At 41.6% G+C, this 12,424-nt stretch overlaps 1 protein-coding gene across 1 annotated transcript; it reads left to right on the forward strand.

Annotated features, from left to right (window-relative positions):
* Positions 1-8,557: 8,557 nt before the first annotated feature.
* On the forward strand, positions 8,558-12,284 carry LOC114826112 (protein DA1-related 2-like). The gene is made up of 13 exons (XM_029105901.2): positions 8,558-8,755; positions 8,906-9,072; positions 9,644-9,731; positions 9,841-9,912; positions 10,022-10,145; positions 10,281-10,401; positions 10,487-10,570; positions 10,657-10,776; positions 10,905-11,117; positions 11,199-11,261; positions 11,354-11,475; positions 11,575-11,633; positions 11,748-12,284. The coding sequence occupies exons 1-13, from the start codon at positions 8,710-8,712 to the stop codon at positions 12,092-12,094; spliced, it is 1,626 nt and encodes a 541-aa protein (XP_028961734.1). The 5' UTR covers positions 8,558-8,709; the 3' UTR covers positions 12,095-12,284.
* Positions 12,285-12,424: the final 140 nt, after the last annotated feature.

Below are 12,424 nucleotides of genomic sequence, written 5' to 3' on the forward strand. Positions count from 1 at the left end.
TCATCCGACAGAAAAGTGCTTCGTGCTGAAAGATCTCATCATGAAGCTGGCTCAGAAAGAAATCATCGAGCTAGATCTTGATGATGTGGTGAAGTCAAACTATACCACCATAACTTCTGGCTCTTCCTGCTCAAAGTTTTTACCTCAACCTCCGAGGGCATCCTCCAAGACAAACAAAGTTGAAGGATGGACTCAAGTCATTCCTAAGAAATTATACAAGAAGCATACGTCTCCTCCACAAGTGCACCAATCAGAAAGGGGGCAAAACAGCTTTCGCCAACCTCCAGAACAATGTGAAAGTGTTGGAGATAATGAAACTTTGACACAAAGATCATCCATCCCCATCACGATGTGTGACATTTTCCCAGAGGACTTCTTCAACTACTCAGTCAAGGCTCCTTGCTATGAAGATTGCGAGGAACAACTCTCCTGAATCGCTTGACGAACCACAATAGCTCCTTGTTCGCACGAGCCTAAACTACACGAACCAACGCTCCTGGTCTGCATGAGCATAAAAGGCAACACCAACGCTCCTTGCCTGCACGAGCTGAAACTGCAACACGGCACCAAACGCTCCTGGTCTGCACGAGCATAAAAGGCAACACCAACGCTCCTTGCCTGCACGAGCTGAAACTGCAACACGGCACCAAATGCTCCTTGTCTGCACGAGTTGAAATTGCAAACGACACCAACACTCCTTGTCTGCATGAGTTAAAATTGCAAACGACACCAACACTCCTTGTCTGCATGAGTTAAAATTGCAAATGGCACAAAAAGAAAATACCAAAAAAAAAATATGTATGTATTTGAACTACGTTACGACTTGATCTCTTCTTTAGAGGGGTACGTAGGCAGCTTGAATATTCAAAACTTTGAGTTCAGTCCACATCAAAATAATAATAAAAAATAAAAAATAAAAAAATAAAAAAAGTTTTATTAAACATTCGACTATTGAGAGTCAATTTTATTATACAAAATATAGAAAGAAAAAAAAGAATACATATGTTATTATGTATTTACAAAAAAAAAAAAAAACAAAAGGAAATAAGAAAAAAAGGAAACATATATATGTATGTCTCGGCCCAGCAGCAGAAGGACACGCAGACGAACAACAGGTTCGTCATCGAGCACAGGCCCAGGAGCCTAGAACCGGTTGATGCCATTAGATGCAGCCCAGGCCCTTCAAAACCATAGACCAAATCCAGGCCCATCTCCTTCTTTGTCCACCAATTACAAATCCGGGCTCGGCTCTCAAAGCCCATCTTCACTCGTCTCGCTCTTCACCACGTCTATCTCCGTCGCCTGCTCCGCCATCAAGTCCTCAATCGAGCTGTCCACCATCTGCAGCACCATTGACGGCTTGAATTCCCCCCAACCAGAGCAAGCTCTTCTCGAAGGAGCTGAGCCAGGTGGTGAAAACAAGACGAAAGTCAGAGATTTCTTCGTTAGTTCTTTGCCGTGCTCACAATAAGCTTGTAGATGTTCATGGAATGTGTGAGAGTTGCCTTTTCTCATTTGCAACAATTAATGGATCCAATGCTGAGACATGTAGATTACTGGTGGGTAAGTTGGGAACAGTCATAAATTTGATTTCGATCAGGATCCATCACTTGGGGGTCATAATCCTTGCTCTTCAAGCAGAACATTTTTGTTCTTGTTGCAATCAGCCGTGGATTTCTCAGGAGCATTCTCAAAATTTGATTTAAAAAAAAAAAAAGGAAGAGGGAAAGACAGAGATGAACCCTCGAAAAATCAGACAAGTTGGGGGGATTTTTGGGGTTTGGTAGGTAAAGAGGTTGGAGGGCTTTTCCTGCTTCGTCTCCTTCTCTTTCTTCTTCTTCACATCTCTCTCTCTTTCTTACCTTATTCAATCCTAAAAGAAAAACAATTTAATATTTAATTCTGTTTTTCTGTTGGTATTTTCGTTTTTCTTTAATTCGATTTTTTACCGCTGGTAGAGGACCAGAGAGGAGATTGGAGTAGGGAAGAGATATGCCGTTGGGGTGGTGGTGGTGCATCATCATCGGAACAATGTCGTCTTGCGATGGTCGTCTTCGTCGTTGATGGGCCTGCAATTCCAATTGCAGATGAGTTGGCAGCCGAGTCTACTGAGTCAGAAGCGCAAGAATGGCATGCCGCCTCTAGGGTTACGCAACCTCGGCAACTCTTGCCACCTCAACAGCGTCCTCCAATGCCTCACCTACACCCCTCATCTCGCCAATTTCTGCCTCCGCAAACTCCACACCTCTCTCTGTGACTCTTCGGATGCGGAGCGGAAGCGCGACTGTCCCTTTTGCATTATGGAGAAGCGGATAGTGCGCTTGCTGAGTCTGGATCTCAGTCTGGATGCGCCGCAGAAGATACAGAACTGTCTTGGGATTTTTGCCGAACACTTTCGGGGCGGTCGACAGGAGGACACTCATGAGTTCCTGCGCTACGTCATTGATGCTTGCCACAACACCTGCCTTCGGCTCATGAAGCTGCGGTGCAATGCCACTGCCAGCGGAAAGGCTGCCAACGGCAATATGGCCAACCGCATAGGCAATGGAGAGGCGGTAACATCGACGGCGGAGGTGGAGATCTGGGTAGAGTGCAGGCCGGAGAGATGGGTCGGGTCGCAAAGCAGAGTTTGGGGCCTGGGATTGTTCTGAACATCGGTGCTATGCGGCGGTGCTCCGAAGCTCGGCTTCATCCCTGCAAATTCCTCAACCCGTCATCCAAATTTATATAAAAAAAATATAATAAAAAAATGATGGGCACCATTCTAAAAAAAATATATATGTTTGTAAAAAAATGAAAAGTTGTGAAATGGTTTTCAAATGGTGTCCAGCCACCGAAAGCAAAGAATAAAATATAATAAAAAAATTTGATGTGGTAGGTGTGAGCACTACCGAAAGTAGAAAAGAAGAAACAAAAAAAAAAAAAAAAATATATATATATATATATATATATATATATATATATATATAAAGGAGTAAATGGATTCTTGGTGGCTAGCACCATACAAAAAAAGGGAAAGGGTTTTGGAATGGTGGATCAGTCCACGTGAAAATATATATATATATATATATATATATGTATGTATGTATATAGCAAAAAAAAAAAAAAACATTGAGAGAAATAAAATCTATTTTATTTATTTCTCTGGAAAGATTACATAAAATTGCATTCTACATGCAAAAAAAAAAAAAAAATTTACAAATGTGCAAGCAGCAAATATAAGGGGGCCTTCATTGATCAGATGGCGCCTTATCACTCGGCGGAACTCCGGGAAGAAGAGGAGCCGGAGGTTGATCATTTGGAGCTTCATTACGCGGTACAGCCCCAGAAGACGAAGGCAAATGCTGTTGGAACAAACCCACAAACCTCTAATGATCAAGTAAAATCTGACCATCAGATTCTTGCATCTGGTCAATGTTCCTCTTCATGTTTGTAGCATAGTTATGCGCGAGCCTGTGTAAGTGTTTGTTCTCATGCTTAAGCCCTTTAATCTCCTGTTTGAGATTCATCACTTCAGCCGCCAATGATTCAACTTGACGGGTTCGAGCAAATAGACGTTGGACCATATTAGACACAGAACTTGCACACTGCACACTGAGAGCCGGAGAATCCTTAACAGCCAACTCATCAGACCGTTTGGAAAGTAGTCTGTTATCTTTGGGAGTGACAAGGTTCCTGGCCACCACCGCAGCGGTCATATCATTCTTCATCACCGAATCCCCAACGGTAAGAGGACCAGTAGGGGATATGAAGGATGGGCGCCATATGTTGTCTGGAGAAGGCGGGACTGCCTCTTCACCAAGGTTCAAGTCAAGACGACGGTCGGAGGGGCCAGACATTTTTTTCAAAAGTTTTGAAAGAAAGAAGAGACCGGACAAATCAAGATCTTAGAAGTGCAAGAAGGGAGTTTCTACAAGCGAAAATTCAAGTGTGCTTTGAAATGAATTGCGTGCCTCTATAAAAATCAGCACTTGACGGGATTTCAGAGATCGAAGAGGCGAACTCAGAATTCGAAGAGGCCAATTCAAAAAATCAAAGAGGTGCTAGCTTTCTCAAAAGCTGGGCTTGCTCGGAAACCACGGGCAATCTTCCTTTCCAGACTTGTCCGCACTTGTCACATGCAACCTCTGCACTCGACGGAGCTCAGAAATCGAAGAGGCCAATTCAAAAATCGAAGAGGCAAGCTCAAAAAATCGGAGAGGCATCTTGCTTTTCCAGACGCATCAGCACCCATCACAAGCAAACTCAGCTTTGCGGAAATCACGGGTAATTTGTCGAAGCGCCGATCCCGGATATCGAAGAGGCGCCAGTCTGTTTCAATCGCGTCAACACCTGTCACATGCACACTCAGCTTGGCGGAAATTACGGACAATTTGTCGAAGACTTCTGATGAAGAAGAAAAGCGCGTGAAGCCATACTGATCAATCACTCAATAGTTGCCGACACGAGTGAAAGAATAGTACCTCTACAGGTATTAAAGAACTTCCTATAACTGTCACCTTCACCTTCCATAGCAAGGCAGACATACAGAACCTTTCTTCATCTCCAAAGAATGCTTTCCCAACGAAGTCTTTCAAGTCACTCAGTGTTTCTTATTCCTTGGGGCACCTCTGCAAGCAAATGACTCCAAGGCAAAAGTATCTCATATCACCAGGGTAGAAAGCAAGAGTATCTCATATCATGCTTTTTCCCTGTCCTTTCCTTCGTCCTTGTTCTTACCTACAAAGACAAGGATAAAGAAAACAATATGCCAGAACCTCCACTCAAACTCGGGTAAGGAACCGACTGCTTGGAACCCTTCCCTAATTGCCTACCTAGCACTACTCTCGAGTACTCGTCTCCCACTGCTGCTGTACTTCTAAAGAAGCTGCCACATCTGCCTGAAGAACAGATAAGATAAGTGAAAATGATACCTTGCAGCACGTGGAGACAACGTGCAGAAGAAACAAGCAGAGAAGAATGCAGCCTGCACAGTCAACTCAGCAGAAGAAGTCTGAGATGAAGAACTCGAGAAGATGCCACATCTGCCTGAGGAACAGATAAAGGAAATGAAAATGATACCTTGAAGCATGTGGAGACAAGTGCAACAAAGCACGTGCTGATTCATGTTGATTCATCCGCTACTTCTTCAAAATCAAAAGTATCTCATATCATCAGGGTTGCAATCACTCTGGACGGTGAACTCGTTTTGACCCTCAAATTCTTGGGTCGACTTGCTAGGCGTTGTGGGCTGCATGTGCCGTTTCACCACCCTTGAATCAAATCCTTAAAGATCAAGTCACCAACTGGAAGAAAAGCCCATCAATCTTGAAGATCATACCGTTGACCAAACTGCTCAGGTGTGAATTAGAAAGATTGAACAAAGCAACAAGTCGTCACCTTCACCTCGTGCCTGCTTGCCATGTGTTCGAGTCAACCTTCAAGAATAAAGTCTTAACGGCCTTTGAAGAAGCTTCCAGCCAGATTCAAGATCAAGCCTCGACGGCCCTTGAGGAAATCACAAGTCCGATTCACGATCAAGTGTCTACCACTCTTGAATCAAAACCTAGTTCAAGAATAAGCTGTGGAAAATCAACAATTGGAGGAATCCAGAAAATCCTCCAACCCAGTTCAAGATCAAAGCTGTGGAAAGTCAACAAAGCACAAAAACAAATACGTGCCGATTCATCCACTACCAAAGCCAAAGATCATCTACCACATGAAGCTCCATGTGGTCCAATTTCAAACCTTCAAGATCAAGCCTCGACGGCCCTTGAAGAAATTTCAAACAAAAGTTCAAGAACAAGCCTCAAACGGCCCTTGAAGAAATCTCAAGCCCAATTCAAGATCAAGCCTCAACGGCCCTTGAAGAAATCTCCAGCCCAATTCAAAATCAAGCCTCGATGACCCTTGGATCGACATCTACATTAAGGGACTTCAAAACGCATCTCCTACACGCGACAAGCACATGTATACGATGCGCCTTGAAGTGGGGGCATTTGTAGACATCGAAATTTCGGTAAATAAATGTTGATCGATAAATCAAAGTTTCAATGCTCATGTATTACATAAATTTTACACGTAGCATGTGACTCGACGAAAAATTGAAATGAGTTGGAAAAGTCATCAAACAGGACACGTGTTAACACCTGGCAGAAACGACTTATTTCATCTGGAATATTATATTCAAAATTAGGCCTTGGAAATTTCTATAAATAAAAGGCTAATTCATTAATTTAGGGGGGGACCAAAATCATTAGGCAAAATTCTTGAAGCTCTGAAGCTCTAAAACTCCGAAGCTCTCAAGCATCCAAGTTCCTGAAGAATCAAGAAAGCTCTCTTCGCTCTTCGTTCTTCATTCATCGTTCATCTTAAGATCAAGCCCCAACGACCCTTTGGATCAACAATCATCCACCAATTCAAGATCAAGCCCCAACGGCCCTTGAAGAGAGTGTTCTTCGTTCTTCGTTCATCGTTCATCCTAAGATCAAGCCCCAACGGCCCTTTGGATCAACAATCATCCACCAATTCAAGATTAAGCCCCGACGGCCCTTGAAGAGAGTGTTCTTCGTTATTCGTTCATCGTTCTTCCAAGATCAAGCCCCGACGGCCCTTGGATCAAATCCACCTTCAAGATCAAGCCCAAAAGCCTTTGAAGATCCGTTCATCACTGTTCTTCAAGATCAAGCCCAAAAGCCCTTGAAGATCTGCTCATCACCATTATTCAAGCCTCAAACGGCCCTTGAAGAAACACTCATCCTCAAGATCAAGCCCCAACGGCTCCTTGAAGATCCGCTCAAATCCACTTTCAAAGATCAAGCCCACGGCCCTTAAAGAACGTTCATCCAAGATCAAGCCTCGACGGCCCTTGGATCAATCACACATCCACAAATACACACCTTACGGAGATCGAATCAGAGGATCAAAATAGAGAGAGATTGTAACCCAAAATCATCAAATACAAATATTTGTTTGTGCACGTTGTTCTTGTCTCTTTCGTTTCAGGAATTTTCCGTGTTCACAAAATTAACATATTTGTATTTGACGAACCAATTGGGAAAAAAGTGGGGGAAAAAGAGGGAAAAGGGGAGAATAAAAACCTGCTATGTTAAATGGACCACCATTAGAAAGAATGTTAAATCTTAATAGATTTTAAAGGCGGATTTGAATTTTGGGGTATCACTGTTAATACAAGTTTTTTAGATAAGAACAGAGAGCGAAGTATGCAAAAAAAAAAAAACAGTTTATTCACCCGGTGACCTTGTTGTGTACATGTCAACAGAAATCAGCATATGTCGAAGCAATCTGATGAATAATATAGAAGAAATTTGTCGAGTGTTATCAACACAACATGTCAATATATGCTTGGCATGCATTCATCAAACATTTGGTAAGTTCAAAAAGGACTCGAACTAAACATTCGAAAAATCTTCAGAAAACCTTCACTTGTATATTTTTGAACTTGAGTGATTATGGGACCACCTTAGTCCCTATTTCTGTCGGCCCATGGGTGCTTTTATATGGATTTTGGTTCCTTTCCTGAGCCCAAGGAGAGGATCCTCCTAAACAAGACACGTGAGCCATTGGATTTTCATCCAACGGCTATAATTATTATAACTTTAAAGAGACATTCTGTTTGTAGCCGTTGGATAATCCAACTGCTCACGTGTCTTAGTCAGGAGGATCCTCTCCTTGGGCTCAGGAGAGGATACAAATCCCTTTTATATAGGCTGATTAATGGATATAATGCCAGCATTTTCCTGTTCTCCAAACACAACCTCAACCCACTCTGCCACAATAAAAGACGATATTTGAGTATAACGGTCCGTTACGGTTTATGTGATAATATGAATTTACGTGTTATAATATTAATAATAGACAATATAGTGTTGAGGTTATGGGTAATGCCCAGATGTTGGTGAGAGAGTAATCACTCCTCCTAAACTTTTTATGAAACTAACAGACAATATTAATAAGGAATTGTTATTAGCATTTTAAAAATCTCATTCTACACTCCAAACTTTTTATATTTGCAAAGAAAAATATACTTATGAGGAATATAGAATGAGATTTTTGGAGTGTCAATAACAGTCCCTATTAATATGTCATACACTAAAATTGTAGTGTTGATAGGTACATGTAATACGCCTTTAGAGAAAATCAACTTGAATCACGTTGGGATGAGACAACTATAGTAAAGAACTTCTTGCCATAGCTGCTAAAGAAAAGAGAGAACTTATTTCAGACCGGAAGTTGAAGGGAGAAAGTGCCGATATTGTTGATACTCTGACCTTTCAATTGTTAACATGTCATGGATAAACAGAACTACAGTTAACCCTTCGTGTAGAAGGACTAATACGTATATTTGCATGTGCATATACAAATATATGAAGTTGAGTTTTCTTTTAGTTGGAGTTTTGAGAGAAATGAATTGAATTTCATTGCTTTGGAAGCCAAGAATCTGAGCCTTTCTCTGCGTCTCTCTGTCTACATTCTAAAATCACTTTCTTTCTCTCCCGGAGATTCTCTTGCCATCTTTCTCTCTTTCTCTCTCGGCCTTTTAATTTTGACGATGCCTGGTGCCTTGTTCTCCTCCCTCTTTTCTTTCGAGCCGTCTGTCACGTAATCTCTCTCTCCCTCTGTCTCTCTGTAACCGTCCCTTTCAAGGTTCTTCGTGATTCCGGCGAAGTCCTCTTAGTCTCTTCCTATACGTAAGAAGCTCAACATTCAATGGCTCCTTCAGGTGTCAACCAGCTTTCTCACCCTTGTATTTATGGTATAACATATATATATACACGTATATGTATATATATTCAACTTTAATTTTTTCAATCGTTGATTATCTGGGGATCTGTTTCCTTGTATTGTTGGAACAGAGGACTTTGTTTTTATAGTTGGGAGATGTTGAAATATTTGTGGTAAGCAGGGGATTTTGTTTCTTCGAACACAGAGAGGAAGTCGCGCTTTATGAAATGGCTCAGTAAACTTTTCAGGAATGGGCCTAGTCGTCGAGAAGCCGCCGCTGGTAGTAGCCGGAATCCGCAGCTTATTGGTGACGAAAACACGTTTTGGCAGGCGCCACCTCGATCCTTGGTTTGAACACCAATCCCTCTCCTATTTTTTCTGATCACGTTTTCTTAAATTCGGATTGTTCATATATGTTAGTATTGTTCTTGTTTGGATTACAAAATTTATGGCATATTTTTGTTTTCGATTTTCGGCTGCAAAATATGCCCTTTGCTTGCAGTACAAGGGATTCAATCTGAAATGGGTGGATGCTAAGAATATTTACTTTTCTTGAGATTGCAAGATATGGGGTTTTAAAAACTCCCAGTTGATTTTGAGTGCTTATATCTTTAATCGGATTTTCACTTTCATCCATATGTAGGTTATTTTTGTAACATTTTCGTTATGTTTTTCACTTTGGTCGAATCCGTCAACTGAGTCGATTTTTCCATCAATTTTTTGTGCACATATTCTCATTCAAAAAATCATCGAAGTTGGAAGGATTATTTGATGAATTGGACTAAATGGTGCTAACGTATGAAACTATAAGAACGAAAGTGCAACAAGGAAAACTACAACGACAAGTGAGAATCCGAGTATACTACTGGAACTATTGGGGTGCATTTCTAAATTAGTTTCGTTGTCTTTTCGTGATCAGGATGACAACTCTAGAGCACAGAAGGAGAAAGAGGAGTTAGACCATGCAATTGCAGTGTCTCTGGCTGAAGATTTGAAAAAACCAAGTGGTAGGCTTCCTTTCTTCAAGATCCGAACTCTGAGTACAACCCTCTGTGTGTGCGTGCGCGCGTGTTTTCATAATGTCGTTATTGAGGATTTAAAATTTTCAATTTCCAGGACACAGATGGCAGACAGAGAAAGATGAAGAGCTTGCTAGGTCACTTCAGGAAGGTCTGAAAAAACCAAGTGGTAGGCTTCCTTTCTTCAAGATCCGAACTCTGAGTACAACCCTCTGTATGTGCGTGCGCGCGTGTTTTCATAATGTCGTTATTGAGGATTTAAAATTTTCAATTCCCAGGACACAGATGGCAGACAGAGAAAGATGAAGAGATTGCTAGGTCACTTCAGGAAGGTCTGAATCCACCTTTGCATCCTCCATATGCCCCAGCTCATCCACAGTATTATCCCTGTGCACAACAAAGGTAACATTTTTTTTGGGTTTCACGTAGCTTAGGAACTTCAGCTTGTTCAATGTTTGTTTGCATACCAAATTGCTTTGTTAATGAAGCTTGAAAGTAGCTGCTACTAATCTTGTGCTTTTTGTGTCTGATTAGCAGAATATGTGGCGGTTGTAAACGCGAAATAGGCTATGGCAACTACCTGGGTTGCATGGGGACTTTTTTTCATCCCCAGTGCTTCTGTTGCCGTTCTTGCGGCCACCCAATTGTTGAGAATGAGGTAGCTTCTCTTCCTTGGACTCGAACGACTGTGTTCTTTTTTTCACTACGGTCTAGTTCTTACCGATGTTTTCTCTTGATCAAAGTTTTCTTTGTCAGGGAGGGATCCATATCACAAGTCCTGCTTTAAAGATCTGGCTCACCCCAAGTGTGAAGTTTGCCATCAATTTGTAAGAAAAGTCTATTTTCTATATAAATAGAAATGTTATTGTAACCTACTTCGACATAAACAATTCTTTGCTTTGAAAATTTTCAGATTCCAACAAATCGAGCTGGTTTGATCGAGTACAGATGCCATCCGTTTTGGTCACAAAAGTACTGTCCAGCACATGAACATGATAACACATCTCGTTGCTGCAGTTGCGAACGCTTAGAGGTACTAATCTAAACTAGCAAGAAAATTTTATCCTCGAAAACTAGTATCTCCCAAGTATTTCTTGAAAATGCAACATCACGAGTGCTAAATCAAAATTTTCTGTCTTCTTCTTTTTCTTCCATTTGAAGTCTTGGGATGCAAGGTACGTTTCACTGGGTGACGGGCGGAGTATATGCTTCGAGTGCATGGAATCTGCTATCATGGACACCGATGACTGTCAGACGCTGTATCACACTATACGAGACTATTATGAAGGGATGAACATGCAACTGGATCAGCAAATACCCATGCTTCTTGTCGAAAGACAAGCACTTAACGAAGCTATTGTAGGCGAAAAGAGTGTAATGTCGAAATCCCTGGCTCTGTTGTTTGAGTTTTTTCGGCTTGAGGAATTCTTCTAATTCATAACTGGTTCTTTGCAGGGCCTCCACCACATGCCCGAGACTAGAGGTTTATGCCTTTCGGAAGAGCAGACTGTCACCAGTGTACGAATTTAGACGATTCTACTAATTCTCTTTCCTTCTTTCTTAAAATTGAAATGATTCGTGAAGCTGACCTCAACGAATTTTCTAATCAGATCCTCAAAAGGCCGAGAATCGGGGGGCAAAAAAATCCATTTACCGGGATGAGAACACAACCTCAGAAATTGACTCGAAAATGCGAAGTTACCGCCATTCTTGTTCTCTATGGCCTCCCAAGGTAATGCTAGTCCGTTCTTTCAACTAAAAAAATTACTTGTAGAAGACTAGCACTACTCAAAGTTCATCTGATCGTTTTCAATATTCATGTTGGATGCAGGTTACTAACAGGTGCCATTCTTGCCCATGAATTGATGCACGGCTGGTTACGCCTCAAAGGTAGCATGTAGTTCCAAAGCTCTCCTCACACAAACCTAAACCCGAAACCCTAAGCCCTGAACCTCGCCCGCCTTTTTTATTGGACTCAATTTCTTGTTTAATTTGACAATGCAGGCTACCGGAACCTTAATCCCGAGGTAGAGGAAGGCATCTGCCAGGTGCTTTCATACATGTGGCTTGAGTCAGAAGTAATGCCGGAATTCAAAAACATGCCGTCTTCATCTACATCTACATCTACATCCTCAGCTTCCTCTTCCTCATCCTCTTCCACGTTTTCATCGAAAAAAGGTGGAAAATCGAAAGTTGAACACAAACTAGGGGAGTTTTTCATGCACCAAATCGCCAACGATTCTTCACCTGCATACGGAGGAGGGTTTCGAACAGCCAATGCAGCTGCCAACAAGTATGGTTTGCGTCGTACATTGGATCACATTCGCCTCACTGGAAACTTCCCATTGTAACGACGAAAAATAATGTTGCTGTTTCACTGATGTCTTTGCCTTTATACGGCCATTGAAGTCTGAAGATATATTAGTTTGCTCAACATTAACGGATTGAGCTCGTCCCGGAAGCATACAAGCTCAAATTGTCACTCTTCCAATCAAATATTAATAAATAACAAATAAATATTAATGAATTTCTTTTCTTTGAGATGAGTGATTCTTTTGTTCTATAAATTTTAAGGGAGTTTGCGTTATGGAATTTTCTGAGAGAGGTTTTGTGACAGATTTCTTCGTATGAGAGCAAGCTGGAGGGCACATGAGCGATTCCCCAATGTATAGAAAAATTCT

This window comes from Malus domestica, chromosome 07 (genome assembly GCF_042453785.1).
Source record: "Malus domestica chromosome 07, GDT2T_hap1".
In the NCBI taxonomy this organism is placed as follows: domain Eukaryota; kingdom Viridiplantae; phylum Streptophyta; class Magnoliopsida; order Rosales; family Rosaceae; genus Malus; species Malus domestica.